At 40.1% G+C, this 18,756-nt stretch overlaps 1 protein-coding gene across 1 annotated transcript; it reads left to right on the top strand.

The window, feature by feature from the left end:
- Positions 1-305: 305 nt before the first annotated feature.
- Positions 306-11,954, top strand: LOC118812060 (histamine N-methyltransferase-like). The gene is made up of 7 exons (XM_036576750.1): positions 306-394; positions 4,132-4,285; positions 4,438-4,490; positions 4,772-4,879; positions 6,242-6,369; positions 6,477-6,570; positions 8,264-11,954. The coding sequence occupies exons 1-7, from the start codon at positions 319-321 to the stop codon at positions 8,614-8,616; spliced, it is 966 nt and encodes a 321-aa protein (XP_036432643.1). The 5' UTR covers positions 306-318; the 3' UTR covers positions 8,617-11,954.
- The last annotated feature ends 6,802 nt before the right edge of the window (positions 11,955-18,756 follow it).

The following is an 18,756-nucleotide window of genomic DNA, read 5'->3' as shown; positions in this document are numbered from 1 at the left end:
GGAAAAACCACTTATTGGCAAGATAAATGGCTTTGCATAATGTGCTTAGGTGCTTAAGAATTTTGCACATACTGTATATATGTGTGTGTGTGTGTGTGTGTGTGTGTGTGTGTGTGTGTGTGTGTGTGTACAGTGTACATATACAGACGCACACAATTTTATATAAACATGCTCTTCAAATTCTAGATCAGAAACCCAACAGCTGTCATTCCTATGAAATCTTAAATAAACATAGACTTCTGTGTTAGGAAAGCTTGTTAAATATGTTAACCTTTGCCTTGTTTTCAGACATTGCATAACCCCAGTAAAGCATTTATCATGCAAAGAGCAGACTCTCAGTTCAGCAGAGGTGCTAGAAGAGGAGACATCGTTCCTATTCGAACAAGAGCTTTTAGTAAGTCAGCATTTTCTGTAACAGCATCTAAAGAGTGGAACTTACAGTAGAGTACATTGGAGTACTCGCTGCCTACTGACCGTTCTGCTGCTTTCCTTTGTCATTTAATTATGGTTTTGTTCTATTGTTTATATTTTACTGGTTTGAGTATTAGTGCGTATGTATTATCTGTAACTCTGGTTCATTTACAGTATATATATATATATATATATCCATTTTTGACCATTTTCATTTTTTGACATTATTTGAAAATGCCTGTTGTCCTTTACATTGCATGTAACTTTCATGATGAATGCACTAACAGAAACAGCCCAAAATGACTTGGAAAAAATCCTGGTTCCATTGACTTACATTAAAAGTAAAGTAGGTTTATGTCTTCTCCTGTAAAGTTACCATTTTGGGGATACAAGGTTTTCTTCTGACAACAGCGATATATCTATATATATACACTCACACACACACACACACACACACACACACACACACACACCATTGTAGTTCCACAGTTACAGACTGTAGTCCGTTTGTTTCTCTGCGTATTTTGTTACCCTGTTCTTCAATGGTCAGGACCCCTACAGAGCATGACATGGTGGTGGTGTGTTAGTGTATGTTATGCTGGTGCAAGTGGATCAGACCCAGCAGTTGACAGTTTTTATGTGCTGCTATGTGACTGCAGTGTCAGTATTTACAGTACAGACTGTATGTACAGCGTATCTCCCCCAGTCCAGCAACAGAGTTCACTCTGCTCTCTTTATCGTACCAGGCATGTTTGTCTCCTGTTCCTGTTCTGTGGGAAAGAGCACGCTCACTGACTGAGATAACACTGCTACACTTACCATTACATACTCCTACTTCCCTTTTATTACTGTCCATTTCTGTTATTCTGATCCTGTCGTATTTAATGTTGTCAGAGTTTGGGTTCAGGCCGTGCATGTAGCTCAAATATACTACATGGTCAAAAGTATTGGGACACCTCCACATCACACCTACAGGAGCTTTTATGAACCCCATTCTAAACCCATAGGCATTAATATGGAGTTGGTCCCCTTTGCAGCTCTAACAGCTTCCACTCTTCTGGGAAGCTTCTACAAGATGTTGGAGAGTCTGTGGGAATTTCTGCCCATTTATCCAGAAGAGCATTTGTGAGGTCAGACACTGATGCTGGACGAGAGGGCCTGGCTCACAATCTCCGTTCTAGTTCATCCCAAAGGTGTTTGATGGGGTTGAGGTCAGGGCTCTGTGAGGGTCAGTCAAGCTCTTCGACACCAAACTCACCCAGCCAGGCCTTTATGGAGCTGCTTTGTGCACTGATTTCTCTTCACTGGAACTAAGGGTTCTAGACCAACCCCTGAAAAACAGCCCCATATCATCATCCCTCCTTCACCAAACTTTACAGCTGGCACAGTGCAGTCAGGCAGGTAACGTTCTCCTGGTATTAGAGAAGCATGATTGGTCACTCCACAGAATGCATTTCCACTGCTCCAGAGTCCAGTGGCGGCGCTTTACTCCACTCCAGCTTTACTTCATGCAGCTGCTCGGCCATGGAAACCCTGCCATGAACTCCCGGCACAGTTTTTGTGCTGATGTTGATGCCAGAGGAGGTCTGACCTCTGCAGTTATTAAGTCAGCAGAGTGTTGGAGACTCTATGCAGTTCGTGGCTGAGTTGCTGTGGTTCTTAAACGCTTGATTTAACAGTTGATTGTGGAACATCTAGGAGCGAAGAAATTCCGTGAACTGACTTGTTCCAGCGGTGGGACCCTATTACAGCACCACGCTCGAGTTCACTGAGCTCTTTAGACCCACTCTTTCACTAATGTGTGTAAAGCCAGGCTGCATGGCTGGGTGCTCGATTTTATACACCTGTAGCAATGAGACTGAAGAAATCACCTGAAGTCAGTGATTAAGAGGTGTGTCCCAATACTTTTGTTCATATAGTGTAATTAGAGTGTAATAGGAAATTCACAGTGTGAAGAACATGACATTACAGTATAAAGAAGTTTACAGTATGAAGGATATGAAGTTACAGTAGAAACAATATTAGGTTACAGCATGAAAATTCTGAATGACAAATATGTTGCAGTAGAAACAATATGAAGGTACAGTATGAAAAAGATGAAGTTACAGTAGAAACTATATGAAGTTACAGTATGAAGATTCAGAATGATGAATATTTTGTTGCAGTAGAAAGAATATGAAGTTAGTATGAAGTTACTGTTTAAAGAATATGAAAGATATGAAGTACAGTAGGAGGATATGAAGGTTCAGTCTGAAGGATATGAAGTACAGTAGGAGGATATGAAGTTACAGTCTGAAGGATATGAAGTACAGTAGGAAGGATATGAAGTACAGTAGGAGGATATGAAGTTACAGTAGGAGGATATGAAGTACAGTCTGAAGGATATGAAGTACAGTAGGAAGGATATGAAGTTACAGTAGGAAGGATATGAAGTTACAGTAGGAGGATATGAAGTACAGTATGAAGGATATGAAGTACAGTAGGAGGATATGAAGTACAGTAGGAAGGATATGAAGTACAGTAGGAGGGATATGAAGTACAGTAGGAAGGATATGAAGTACAGTAGGAGGGATATGAAGTTACAGTAGGAGGATATGAAGTACAGTAGGAAGGATATGAAGTACAGTAGGAGGGATATGAAGTTACAGTATAAGGGATATGAAGTTACAGTAGGAGGATATGAAGTACAGTATGAAGGATATGAAGTACAGTAGGAGGATATGAAGTTACAGTAGGAGGATATGAAGTACAGTATGAAGGATATGAAGTACAGTAGGAAGGATATGAAGTTACAGTAGGAGGATATGAAGTTACAGTAGGAGGATATGAAGTTACAGTATGAAGGATATGAAGTACAGTAGGAGGATATGAAGTTACAGTAGGAGGATATGAAGGTTCAGTCTGAAGGATATGAAGTTACAGTAGGAAGGATATGAAGTTACAGTAGGAGGATATGAAGTACAGTATGAAGGATATGAAGTACAGTAGGAGGGATATGAAGTTACAGTAGGAGGATATGAAGTACAGTAGGAGGGATATGAAGTTACAGTAGGAGGATATGAAGTTACAGTAGGAGGATATGAAGTACAGTATGAAGGATATGAAGTACAGTAGGAGGATATGAAGTTACAGTAGGAGGATATGAAGTACAGTAGGAAGGATATGAAGTTACAGTAGGAGGATATGAAGTTACAGTATGAAGGATATGAAGTTACAGTAGGAGGATATGAAGTTACAGTAGGAGGATATGAAGTTACAGTATGAAGGATATGAAGTACAGTAGGAGGATATGAAGTTACAGTAGGAAGGATATGAAGTTACAGTAGGAGGATATGAAGTTACAGTATGAAGGATATGAAGTACAGTAGGAGGATATGAAGTTACAGTAGGAAGGATATGAAGTTACAGTATGAAGGATATGAAGTACAGTAGGAAGGATATGAAGTTACAGTATGAAGGATATGAAGTACAGTAGGAGGATATGAAGTTACAGTAGGAAGGATATGAAGTTACAGTATGAAGGATATGAAGTACAGTAGGAGGGATATGAAGTACAGTAGGAAGGATATGAAGTTACAGTATGAAGGATATGAAGTACAGTAGGAGGATATGAAGTACAGTAGGAGGGATACGAAGTACAGTAGGAGGATATGAAGTACAGTAGGAGGATATGAAGTACTGTGGGAAGTCAATGTGTTGATGTAGTTGTTGTTTGTTTAGTTCAGTATTTTTCAGTTTCTGAGTGTCCAGTGTTGGTCATGGCGGGATATCAGGGTGGTTATGTGCAGCGCTTTCAGAACTATCTGGAACGTTCTGGAGAACACAAGGTTATTCAGAAGCTAATGGATTCGGTTCTACCTCAAGAACTGACCAAGTAAGACAGTCTGCTGCAGCATTTTATATGTTTGTTTTTTTTTTGCCTTATTTTGATAGTTGTTGAATACTTATTTGTCATTTTTGTAAATTTCATTAACATTAAATAAATAAATAAATATTTTATATTAATTTACTCTCCTTTTCCTGCAGGATGGCCGAGGGAAAGTCTGACTTCAGGGTGCTCGGGGTTGGAAGTGGTGGAGGTGTGTGAACATACATGATTCAAGTTATTAAGTTATTTATCTGCAGAAGTGATTGTCACCTTTGAAATATGAGGCATATATATATATATATATATATATATATATATATATATATATATATATATGAGGTTTTTTTATACCATTTCTTAGAAAATGTCTCCATCTACTGGCTGCTTCCTTCTAATCAGCTGTTTTTCTGTATATTGGTTTTAGATTTCTTCATTATAATATTATTACGGAAGATTTTTTAATTTCAAAAATTTTATTTCTCTGTGTTTAAGGGGAGATGGATGTGTATCTGATATCGATCCTGCAGTGCGCTCTTCCATCTGTCCCGATCAGCGTGGACATTGTGGAGCCCAGCACTGACCTCACTCAGAACTTCAAAGGTTCCCCTCCTCTAGCTGTAGTTCACTAACTGAGCTCACATTAAATATAAATTAAATGAATTAAATTAATTTATTAAATAACTTCTTAATTAAACATTCTATAAAATCAAACCAATCATATCAAAGAACCATTAAGAGAATGTGCTATAGATGGTTCTACATTGAACCTTTTTGAAAAAGGGTTCTATATAGCACAAAAAAATGGTTCTTCTGTTGTAACAAACTTGACATCATAATGATATAAGAACGCTTTTTGGTGCTGTGTAGAACCGTTTTCAATATAGAACATTATTCTATAGATAGTTTTCAGGTTCTATATAGAACCATCTACAGCACGTTCTCCATCAATCTGAAGAACGCTTTCACGATGAAAAGAACCCTTTAGTCACACAAAGGGGTTTTGATTGTTCTTTTTTTTTTTTTTACTAAAGAACCCATAAGAACCATTGTGTATTCTTATATTTTAAATTCTTCTTCCCCATCATTTCACCATGCAAATAACCTTTGTGTATATAGAATCCATGGTTCCAAATACAGGGAGATTCACTCGAAAGAGGCCCCGAAGATTCTGTAATAACTCTCTCTAGGACGAAGCGATCTGAACCAAACAATGTGCAATGAGCTCCTCAGTATATGGAGCTTCAAACAAGCCGGGATGCTCCTGCGTCGGAGCGATGAGGTAGGCGCCGGACAGCTGTCCCAATGTTTAACCTCCGTTTGCAACTTCTGGGTGCAGACCCCCGTACCCCTTCATGTGTCTGGCAGAAAACCGAGATCGCTTCCAGCACCACATGTAATGCAATCGATTACACATACGTCGAGGTATGGAGAGCATTTTTTTGGCTCAGATTGCTTCATCCTAACAGGAATTACAGCGGAATATTTGGGGCCTCTTTCGAGTGAATCTCCCTGTAGAACCATTGCCTTTACTAAAGAACCCTTGAAGAACCATCTTTTTTAACTGTGTATATGTATGTATTTTGACTGTTGGGACAAAACCTTGTATCAAAAATGATAACTTTAAAGAAACAAATATTCTTAACTTTGGAAATGTTTATGTTTTATTGGTCTGTTAATCATCAAATTTTAATAAGTTGTAAAGGGCAACTGTTTAGTTCTAATTCAAAAATAAACAAAACAAAAGCAAACAAAAAAGTGATAATGATGGAGAGACAAGGTTTTATTGCGAGAGCAACAATATTTTATACATTAACTCAGTGGTTCTCAATCCTGGATCTTCAGCTTTGTCCTCAGATATCAAGCTGTTGATGATAACTCAGTAGTTTATTAGTTAACACTGATCTCTTCAGTCCTGTCTGAGGAACAGCTTCGTGAATTTGCTTCTCTGGTCTCTCTCTGTAGCTCTGGTGGCCAGAACCTCCAGGCTCCAGGACGTTTCGTTCAACTGGAACATCGTCTCTTGTGCGGAATATGAGAAACAAGTCAAAGCTAAAGAGGACGTCAAGTTTGACCTCATCCACATGATTCAGGTTCCAGTACTAATTTTCTGTAATAATGTGTTTGAATGTTCCTCGTCACCATCATCACCATCAGCTCTACCATACAGGTCTCATAATCTCTGACCTTCTGACCGCAGATGCTGTACTACGTGGACGATCCTGCTGCAACACTGAAGTTCTTCCACAGCCTCCTGAGGGAGAACGGCAAACTGCTCATCATTCATGAAGCAGGTGAGGCTCAGTGGGTTTGGACAGAGAATACAGTGATCAGTACCATCATGATCATCAACATCAGAACATAATAATAACTTTAAAGTTGTATGCAAAAGTTTGGGCACCCCTTGCCAAATTACATTTGTTCATTTTTTAAGTGAAAGGAAGTAAACAGCCTCTTTTCAGCTTCGGTTTCTTGACTGTGCTTCCAGAATTTGCTGATATTTAGTGGAACCCATTCGTCTGGCCAGCATGCGAGCAGTTCTGTCTGAGAGTTGAATGACAGGGGTGCCCAAATGTTTACATACGTAGCTCAAATCGTAATACTGGGATGGGGCTCTGCAGCCTTTCTTGTGGTTTTGTTAGTTTCTCGTAATTAGCTTACATTTCTTGACCTACACTTAATTGTCACGTTTCCTTTGCCACTGGCTGCCACACAACCTCAAAGCATAACAGATCCACCCCTATGATTAACGGTTGGCACAGTGTTCCTTTCATCAAATGCTGTACTTTTTTTCCTAGCATATCTTTAGCAATTGTTGCCAAAAAGATCAATTTTTACTGCATCAAATTCCTCTGAAATCTTCTCTATCAAGATTTTGTTTTACATACTTCAGACCAGGCCAGGCTTTAGGGGGTCATTTATTTGGGACAATGTCCCAATAAACCCACTACTGTTTATATAGCATTCTGTGGTGGCAGGCAGCAAAACAAAGTGATACTAAAGTTTGTGCTGCTCCTTGCTGTATGTCCAATATAAGAAGCTATCGGTTAACACAGGAGGGTTTACATGTATCATTTCCTATTGGCTGCATTTTAGGGCTGTGCTGTATGAGAAAGCTGCAAATTTCCTAGATGAGTAGACCTTTGTTGTATCAACTTCCCTACATTACCTATGCACTGTTTCCTGAGCCACTGGCTGCCACACAGCCATAAAGCATAATAGATCCATCCCCTTGCTTAGCAGTCGGCAAGGTTTTCTTTTCATGCTCCGTTTAAGAGCTCCATTTTTACTTCACCAGTCCATAGCATTTGTTTCCAAAAGGCTTCATGTGGACTTTTGTGATGAGGTCACAGATAAGGTTTCCTTTTGATGATGTTTCCATGGAGATCTTGTTTGTTCACTAATGCTACACAGCAGAACAGTGCACCACCACTCCTGTGTCAGCAGGTCCTTTTACTGTCATATGGGGGTTTTGCTTTGCCTTTCTGGCCAGCATATGAACATCTGTATGTGGGAGTTCCAAATCTTGCCTTGACTTCCACAGTTCCCCTTAACTGCCATTTCTTAATGACATTTCGGACAGTGGAAATTGTGAGCTGGAAGCTCTTTCACATCTTTTTATAGCCTTCTCCTGCTTTGTAGGCATCAATTAGCTTGTAGATAAGATTTTCAGATCCAGCTGCTTAGAGGAGCCCATAGTGGTTAAGTGTTAGCACAAGGTTTGAAGAGTCAGCTAACAATTCTTTATGACAGTCCTTGACCTGCCTAATTATTCAAGTCAATTAAGGCCTATCGATTTATTTAAGTTTGAAACTTTACAACTGGAAGGTTGTCCGAACTTTTGCATATGCCATAATAACTTTATCAGCTATTTATCAAATATAAAGTAACAGTGAATTTGCAGCGACGTTCCAGCAACATTTCCTCCTTAAACGTTTTTAATATTATTTAGCAGTTTACATTCTTGACCCTTGTCCACACGTACAGCGAACAGCGGCTGGGAGATCCTGTGGAAAACCTTTAGGAAGGAGCTCTGCACCAACACGCTCTCAGACTACCTCTCCGCCGGGGACATTAAGGTCCAGCTGGACACCCTGGGGCTGTGCTATGAGGAGCTGGTGGCCAGGAACACGCTGGACATCACCCAGTGCTTCACAGAGGGCAGCAGGGACGGAGAGATGCTGCTGGACTTCATGACGGATAGAGAGAACTTCCGCTCATCGTTCTCGGCCGAGGTCCGCTCCGGCATGCTGGAGCTGCTGAAGAACGAGTGCAGCACCACCAGAGACGGACGAGTGCTCTTCGACTGCAGCCTGAGCGCTCTGCTCGTACACGCTTAAACTACTGTGAGGCACTTTAGAGTGAAGGTGTCAAAATTACACAGGAAATTTTACAGTATTAAAAGGTTGTGTAGTGTTGATTGAGTGTTAATGAAAAAGAGCCCAGTGTTTTAGTGGAGTATGTTTTGCAGGGAGTCAGTTAAACCTCATGGTGAAGGTAAAGTCAACCAGGGCTGTCATTATTGGTTATACGAGTTCTCAGGTGATCTAATGGTTATTTTGATGAATAGATTACCTGAGTAAAATCAACAACTTATCAGTTACTCGATTGAAACATTTAGAATAGATTACAATTGATGTTCTTGATGAACCGGCTTAGTAATTAATATCAGTCAAATTTATCTGTCTATTCAGTGTTTCCTGAGCCACTGGCTGCCACACAACCCCAAGGCGTAATAGACCCACCTTTATGTTTAACAGTCGGCACGGTGTACCTATCATCAAATGCTCTATTTTTCCAAACATATCTGTGTCAGTTGTTGCCAAAGAGTTCCATTTTTACTTTATTTAGATGTTTTTCATACATCAGACCAGGCCAGGCTTCAGTGGGTCATTTATTTGGGGCAATGTCCCACTAAATCCACTAATGTTTATATAGATTGAAACATTTATAATAGCTCACAATTGATGTCCTCGATGAATCGGCTCAGTAATTAGTTTAAGTAATAACCAGGGTGTCCGAAGGTCCTTATAAAGCCGTGTTCAGCAGATTTTAGTGGGGTCGTTCTTGTGATGTCAGTTCAGTGGTGTAATGGTGACCCCTTTGATGATTCAGTTCAGCCCTCAGTTTTTGGGTCACGATTTAGCCTGAAAAATATAACCAACTTTGAACCTCACATAACATTATGCATACATTAAAGGCAAGATATCCAAATATAAACCAGAAGTCTTTTCAAAAAGAGAAAGGAATTATTTACTTTTAAAAGTTCCTCCTTTACGAAATTGTTGCAAAACAAAGAAAAAAGTATTTAAATAATAAATGTGGACACCAAGAGGTAGAGCAGTTGTACTAATTAGTGAGTATAAAGAATGAAAACAGCAAATTAAATATAAACATTGTGACATGAATCACTCTGTTTTTTAAGTTTTCCTTTCATCCAGAGAGCAGCAGGTAGAACAGCTGTCAGTAGAACAGCTACCCGCTGTCAGTGCACTGAATTGTGCCTCACCAGCTCTTCACAGCAACTTCTGCTCCACATGTGAACTGAAGGGTGGTGTGCTTGGAATTTCACACCATGGCTGGAGCTCATCTAACAGCGATTGGAAGGGACCCTTTTCGTCCTGACATACTCGATGCAGCAGAAGTCATATAAAACATTACAGCAGCCAAAGAGTTACAAATGAGAACGTAGAGAAAGTCCTTTTATCGTCCCTGATGTTGAGGACGTCTTTATTAAGGAATTCATCTAATGTTTACATGAAAGATCGTTGTTTGGTAGAGCAGTTTTTATTTTCAGAGATGAGCAAGCTCGATGAGCGCTGCAAGCTTTACTTTGCTTGACCACGAAGGCAAGTTAAGGGTCTTGTTGGAAATTCGGCACCAAGAGTCAGGAGACTGGAGCTTCGGCGTTGACTGGAGTTTATTTCCACATACAGAGTCTGGGTACAGCGTGGTCAATCAACAGTCAATCAGCAGGATCAGGAGTCTAGTCTTATTCCTGTGCATGCAGACAATCATGCACGGGCACAGCTTGGTCATCAGTGTGTCAACAGTCCGGTCTGGTCACCAGTCTAGTCTAGTCCAGTCTGCTGAATACATGGTCTGACATAGTTTAAGTAGAGATACTGGGGGTCGGGGGAGGAAGCAAGAGGGAGGGGAAGTAGGTGACAATCAAAAGGTTAGGGAAGAATTGGAAGGGGGTCTGGGGTCAGGGGAGACCCCAGGGGTAAGGTGAGGTTGTTCTCACCTCAGGGGGAACAATACAGATAAAACACCAATAGGCACACAACTGTAAGACAATACAGCTGACACAACAAAAAGACAACATAGGTTACAACATAGAAGAAAGCAAATGTGAAAAGACCTGTACTTTCTCTCAGTCTCATGACAATTTAGCCAACAAGGTTAGCTGAGATTATTTGCTAAGGTTTCCTAGAATGAAGTCAGTGCTGTGCAGGCTGGGAATAATGCCAGACAGTTATCTTGTTGTCTGTTGGTCATATTATGTGATTTAACTTGACATGTTTACATTTTCCCTTCTAATTTGAATTGTCTGTTCCACCTTAAACAGTGCAGCAGTTGCATCCTGGTGCATTTAGGAAATGCCAGAGATATTATAAAGGAGGAATCAGGTCACTGCTTGGAAAATAAAAGCTCATAACGCTCATTTGTTTATGGAGACCCTTCAATAAAAAGAGTCAATCAGCTTACTGGTTATGCTTCGAGTGCGAAAGCCCCCTCTCAGTTGTGGAGATCTGGGCAAGTGAAGCAGCCAGAACAACCCAAAATACACATAATTTGTATATTTGAGCCAAAAACTGCAAACAGTTTATTTCAGAGTTTTCCACTGATTTTAAATATGTTTTTGAAATGGTAATTTGGCCTTTAATGTCAGTTTTATAGATCTCCCTATTCAAAGAGATGGGAATTCTGGGGGAGTTTCACAAAGCAGGATTTCTCAGTCAGATAACTTAAGCCCAAAGATGAGGACTGTCCAATAGGAATGTCCCTCAGCTCTACTCCTATTGGACAGGCTTGACTTTAGGCCTAAGTTATCTGGCTAATTTGAGAAATCATGCTTTGTGGCGGTGTTGCCTAGATGGCCATAGAGTGGACAGACTTTCCGTGTAAGGACTTTGGAAATGTGTTGACACCAGAATGTAACAGATGCACAGTTCAAGTTTCAGTTTCTGTTCAGAACCATTCAGACCAGTAGTGCACAGCAGTGGTAGCTTGCGTACGCAAATATTCATATCTCGACTCCTTAATGAGCTCATAATTCAGAGGATCCAGTGATTATTTGGAGTAAAATGAACAAAATGAATCAGTATAGCAACATTTTTGTTGATTACAGAACGTGATTTTTGAGAGCGCTATTCATTTTTCCCGTAGAGACAAACGGCCGAGACCTGAAGGTCCTTTTTTGGACGATGTGCTGACTACGAAAGTCTGTAGGGGTCTGTAAAGTTAAGTTAAGTAAAGTAAGTGTAAAATCAATACCAGTGTTGTGAACGGTGCTCATTATTAGTGCTCAGTGTAACTTAGATCTGTATACAAACTGAGAAGGTGCTACATTTAACACTAACAGAATTAATTTCACACGGGCAAGTTGCTGTGTATGAAATAACGTATATAGAATCATGCAGATGAACAAATAAACAGTTCCAACCAGCTATAATTCATCATTTCTATACACGTTTTATTTGAATTCACTTTTTTAAAATCCATATTAGGGCTCAATGTTATTGGTAACTACAAGAAACAGATGCTGCATCCAACACTGCAAAAAAAAGGCATCTTGTCAAGTTAAATGATGTTAAGTCTAGTCAGTATATCTAACATTTCCCATTTTAAGTTGGTTGTGCAGTTATAATGAGATTATCTAGCTCATTTCTAGACATTTTTCACTTGTTTTAAGTACTTTTATTAAGTAGAATTATCTCACGGTACTGGCAGATAATGTTGCTGGTTTCAAGCTCATTTCTTACAACAAGCAAAATTATCTGCCAATATAGTGAGATAATTTTACTTAATAAAATCACTAAAAACAAATAAAGAAATAAGGTAAACAATCTTCAATTAAGCTCACCACAATCTCAACATGAGAAAAATTAGATTTACTATATTTAAGATCATTTTACTTGACGAGACCAGTTTTTGCAGTGAAAATGGTCCCCTAATCCCTAATGTTGGGACACTACATCATACAGGTCTGCTCATTACTGTCCGACAGCAGATTCCACCACATAAACACTAGCGTCCGGTCACCAGTCCACTATAACCACCGCACACCTGAGAAGAGCTGACTCTCATCTGTTTAACGACTAATTATTGTTCTAGTTTAGGGTTCTTAAACTTAGCTGTATATTCAGTCGAGACCCCTAACCTAAGAGCATGCATGTAATGTGTTTATCCGTGTGTACAAAGCTAAGGTGAAGGAGTGTTACTGGGGGAAAACCAGCTCACCTCCACCACTCCAGGCCAGACAAGCGCAGCTCCTCCAGGGTGGAGCACACAAACCTGTCGGTTCTGTTCAGAAGTTTAAAAGTGGGAACCTGGGACAAAATCCCCCCCCAAACAACAGCCTAGCAGAGTCTCTAGGCTTTTATGCCTCCCCAGACTACCTGGAGGCGAGCTAGCACCCCCTAGTGGATAAAGAGTGCGTAGTTGACAGTGTACTGTAACTAAGTGCACGGCATTGGTTGTACAGTACTTACTGCAGTGCATTGAGGGATTGTTTGAGCACACTGGATCTTCTGCACTTTGTTTTTGGACACCACTGCAAAATGGCAGACTAGTGCACTACATAGTGAACAGGGCACAGCCAGACTACTACTATCACTACTAATACTACTACTACTATCACTACTAATACTACTACTATTATCACTACTAATACTACTACTACTATCACTACTAATACTAATAATAATAATAATAATAATGTTTATGTTGTGTCTTTCTCAGATCTAAGCTTTCAAAGAATTAAACAGTACAACACAAATGCAAACTATAAGAGAAGTTATATATAAAAGAACTCGGAATTATAAAAAATAAAACCAAACATTTTAAGTCAGTACAAACAGTATTGTACAGAGCCCTGCTGGTGACATCCTGTATAAATAAAATAATGTGTGGCCACACCATATTAACTCGTGGGAATGAGATAACTAAGTAGTGGCCACGACTTAGTAAGGCATGGCCACTCATTAGGATCTTGTTCCCTCATCTTACTAAGTCATGGCCATGACTTAAGTATCTCGTTCCCACACCTTACTCATGGCCTTGAGTCGTGGCCATGCATTATTTTTATTTATATGAGATGTCACCTGCAGGGCTCTGCAGCATTGCTATCACATTCTCACCTTTTAAATTAAGTATAAAATATTGCAGTTTATATATCAGTAAATGCTGATTTTCCCACTTCTCAAATAATGAACTATTACTGACTACAAAACTGCATTTTGCTCATTTTTCTCTGTGAAGGTAATTACCTTTACTTTATTATATTACATTCACTCATTTCCTTTAATTTCATCATTAACTCGCTTTTACCCGCAGCTGCCATTACAGTTATCAGTGCCACTTTGTTTATGAATAGATGTTTAAAGAAGCCTTTTTGAACACAACCAACACAAAATGATGAAACCAGGTGCAAGAGCACTTTCACATCAGACACTCAGAGACAGACTGCAGCTTTTACCGGCAGCTTCTACAGTCAGTTAAACAAAGACTTTCAGGAGCAGTTGTGCCGTCTGACACAGACACACAACAGTTTCCCTGTCCGTATTACGGTCGAAGTACAGACTCCACCCATGCCGGCCACTTTATCAGAAACACCTCTCTTATATCTCCACGTTGCTGGTGTACAGTTACAGCCCATCGCTCATCTGTTGATGCAGTTTGAGTTAGTCGTTCTCTAGTCCTTTATCAGTGTCCAGTTTCAGTTTAGTACACCTGAACAGTGAAGCGATTAGGTGTTTCTAATAAAGTGGCCAGTGAGTGGAGGGACAAGGTAGGTGTTTCTAATAAAGTGGCCAGTGGAAGGGCAAAGTAGGTGTTTCTAATAAAGTGGCCAGTGAGTAGAAGGACAAGGAGGATGTTTCTAATAAAGTGGCCAGTTAGTGAAAGCGAAAGGTTGGTGTTTCTAATAAAGTGGCCAGTGGCGGGAAGTACAAGGTAGGTGTTTCTAATAAAGTGGCCATTGAGTGGAAGCACGATGTAGGTGTTTCTAATAAAGTGGCCAGTGAATGAAAGGACAAAGTTGGTGTTTCTAATAAAGTGGCCAGTGACGGGAAGTACAAAGAAGGTGTTTCTAGTAAAGTGGCCAGTTAGTGGAGGCACAAGGTAGGTGAATCTAATAAAGTGGCCAGTGAGTGGAAGCACAATGTAGGTGTTTCTAATAAAGTGGCCACTAAGTGGAAGCACAAGGTCAGTGTTTATAGTAACGTGGCCAGTGAATGAAAGGACATGAAAGGAATGAAAGGTGTTTCTAATAAAGTGGTTAGTGAGTGAAGCGCAAGGAGGTTGTTTCTAAGTTAGTGGCCAGTTAGTGGAAGCACAAGGTAGGTGTTTCTGATAAAGTGGCCAGTGTGTGGAAGCACAAGGTGGATGTTTCTAATTTAGTGGCCAGTTAGTGGAAACACAAGTTCGGTGTTTCTAATAAAGTGGCCAGTTAGTGGAAGCGCAAGGTGGACTGTGGTTTTAAGCTGAAATAATAATAACAGCCAGCAGATGGTGCTGTAGTTTAATAAAATCCTCAGTCGGGGCACAAAGTGACTCTCAGTAGGTGCAGATGAAACTCGTATTGGATAAATTACACACTGGGGATCTACTGAGTATTCTTATTTTCCTAGAACTGCCTAATCTGCACTGAATGCAAATGTCCTACAGTCTGTCAGAACGAGGAGAAGGATCCTCTTTCAGTCCTGATTCAATTACAGCCTATCATGTACATCACGCTGAACGTGGCAGTGGCTGATTTGTTTCCCATTGCTACTGAAAAACAGTTGCAGATTAGGAGGAATTATGCTGCTAATTAGACAGTCATTTCCAATAAGAGCAGCAGCTGTCACTGGTCTGCTTTGAGCGTGTATACATGCGTAATGAAAAATGAATGAGACAATGAGGCAAACAGAGACTTTGCTGCCAGGATCCAGTCCTAAATTGGGCTGAGCTGCAGTAATGGGCTCAGGGAAGCACAGGTTAGCAGTGTTTTGTCATTTTCACAACTTGCCTCAGCTAATTACCTGAATATTGTACATACTAAACTGTAGTAATCTCCATTTTTCTCAGTTAAAGAGGACCTCCACCATTTTTAAACATATTTCTGCATACTTCATTAGTGGTTAAGATGTAAACAGAGTCATTCAGAGTGGTTCAGAGTGGTTCAGAGTGGTTTGGTGTGAAACGCTCTGTTCTAGAGAAACTAACAGTCAGAACTGTTCACAGTGGTGGTGATAGGAACCAGACGTCCACCTCTAAAAGCTCCCCCACAGCAAGGTATCACGTATTGTTGTTGTCATGCAAAAATTTTTGATTGTTATTGCTTTTCTTTCTTTTTCTTTGCATGATATGAAAAGTCCAGTAACCCTTTGCCTTTTATTGAAATTGTATGCCTAATGAACCAATAGAAATGGTCCAAAAATTTTTTTAGAAAAAAAAATTATTACATTAACTTCTATTATATTCTGTTATATCAGCGACAATGTAATAGTTATGTATACTGTGCCTGGTGACTTCAACTCTTTTTTTAGATGGTCTGTATTGTAGTCATGGTGACCCCTGGTTCCTATCACCACCACTGTAAAGACATCTGAACCATTTCACACCGAACCACTCTGAATCTCTCTCAAACAATGAGTTATGCAGAAAATTGGAGAAAAATTGGTGGAATTTCCCTTAAAAGCAGGCTGAATTTAGTCGAAGCACTGTGTAAGTGTAGTGTATGTGTGGGCAGGTGTGAGGCCCTCAGGAAGCTGGAGAAAACAGCCAGATGTAGTGAAGGATGGGCGGATCTGGAAAAAAGTTTTTCTTTTCTCTCTCAGCTCACAAAGGAAAAGTGTGATAATTAATTTAAGGAAAGTGTTTGTAATTGAAAACTCTGTGTCAGCCGTGCTGATGAGTTTTGCATTGTGTGATAATGGAAACTGTAATAAAACAGCTATAATTCAACAGCATTTAGAGAAAGTCCTGTGGAGTTTGGCATTTTAACATTGGTACTGAGTTTATAATGACTCTGAATAAGAACTGACGTGCTCAATGAGCCATGATGAACGGAAGAACATTCTAGAGACTTTACAGGTACGGCTTAAAAACCTAACACATAAACTTAACTCATTATTCTGGAGGCTTATTCTGTAGACAGTAGCGTTTCCTCTGAAATGAAGTGTATTAATATTGATTTACAGTAACAGTAACCTATTATCTTGGGGGTCAGTTTGACCCCACTCAATGTTTAACGTCTCTAAATAAATGATTGACATCTTTTTTTTTTATTTATTTTTTTTTTGCTTCATATTCAGTGACTGTTCCTAATTTAATGGGGACAACTGGGTAAACATTAAATTAACATGATAATATGTTTTCAGTGTCTGGCATCAGTTTGACCCCAGACTGTTTCAGCTCTACAAAACATAAGAATTATCAACATTTTAAACACACTTGTTTTGGTTGTTTTGGATGGTAGTGAGGTCACTGTAACATACGGTTTCATGATCTTAAAAAAAAATCATCTGCTTAGAGGCCCTAACATAACCACACCTGTAACACACCTGACCTAACATAACCACACCTGTAACACACCTGACCTGACATAACCACACCTGTAACACACCTGACCTAACATAACCACACCTGTAACACACCTGACCTAACATAACCACACCTGTAACACACCTGACCTAACATAACCACACCTGTAACACACCTGACCTAACATAACCACACCTGTAACATACTTAACCTACACCTGTAACTCATCTAACCTAACCACACCTGTAACTCATCTAACCTAACATAACCACACCTGTAACACACCTAACCTAACATAACCACATCTATAACAAACCTAACCACACACAACCACACCTCTAACATACCTAACCTAACATAATCACACCTGTAACACACCTAACATATCCACACCTGTAACACACCTTACCTAACATAACCACACCTGTAACATACCTTACCTAACATAACCACACCTGTACCACACCTAACATATCCACACCTGTAACACACCTTACCTAACATAACCACACCGGTAACATACCTTACCTAACATAACCACACCTGTAACATACCTTACCTAACATAACCACACCTGTAACACACCTTACCTAACATAACCACACCTGTAACATACCTAACATAACCACACCTGTAACACACCTAACATAACTACTGTAACTGTAAAGTTGAAACATACAAGTTCAAATAAACACAACTGTTCTAAGCTTCAAATGAAACATATGAAATGTCCTTTAGAAGCTTCAGATGTCTGTATTCAATCTAGAACCGCTGAATAGTGTGATGCTACAAAGTGTGATACTACTAGAACCCCACACAGGCGCTAGCAGAGGTTAGCATTATTGTAGAGCTGTTTTTTCCTTGTTTTTTTGACCGAGCTTTGACATTTGTGGCCTGACCTGAAGGCCTAGCTCTAATAGCCACGGTTCCCCGCTGGTTTTTCAACATCGCCTAACAGATGCTCCTCCTATTACGGCCCATTCTTCTCTCTCCCTCCTTCTCCATCACTCCTTATATCACCCATCATGTCTGAGCGTCTTGTGCAGGACATGAACTGCCCCTCTCGACGCATCGCGGAGTGTTTAATGGCCAAAAGCCGAGACGTGACCTTGAAATATGGCCGCGGCTACGAGATGTGCTTGGCGTATTTCATTCAGGGGTGGATTAGCACTATTTAGGGGCTGAGGCTGTATAAATGCCCCGATGTACGGCTCCTGGCCTTTGATCGATGCCTCCTGCCTCTTTTCCTCTTCTGTCTGTCGTGGGACGTCAATTAAAGCGGGCCGGGATTCGCTGCTGGTCTGCGGTTTCTGTGGAACCTGTAAAAGGGAATAAAAGGCCTGGAAATTCTGCGAGCGTCCCGAAATCAATCCTCCGTGCACCGCGAGCTGAGAGGAGATGGAATTAAGTGGGTCGACGGCGGCCGTAATCAAGATTACCTTCGACTAGCTCATTAATCTGCGCAGAGATCATCGAGAGACATTAATTTCTAGGAGAGTGCGGATGAATGGGGAGATTACTATAGATAGCAGTGATTTACGATTTGTTAATGATATTTCACGGCTGGCTGTTCTTATTAAACTCTACATGGAACACGTTTAATCTGCCGGTTTAAAAGGAATCGCTACAGAAATCTTATTAATTGACCCAATTCGTCTCTTGATTGATGCCAATTCGACGTCCTTTTATAAATTCTTTAGTGTTTTTGTTTCCTGTGACTGAGTTGA

The sequence above is a fragment of the Colossoma macropomum genome, unplaced genomic scaffold (genome assembly GCF_904425465.1).
Source record: "Colossoma macropomum unplaced genomic scaffold, Colossoma_macropomum, whole genome shotgun sequence".
NCBI classification, from domain to species: Eukaryota; Metazoa; Chordata; class Actinopteri; order Characiformes; family Serrasalmidae; genus Colossoma; species Colossoma macropomum.
The sequence above is the reverse complement of the archived record's forward strand: the minus strand, read 5'-3'. Positions and strand labels throughout refer to the sequence as shown.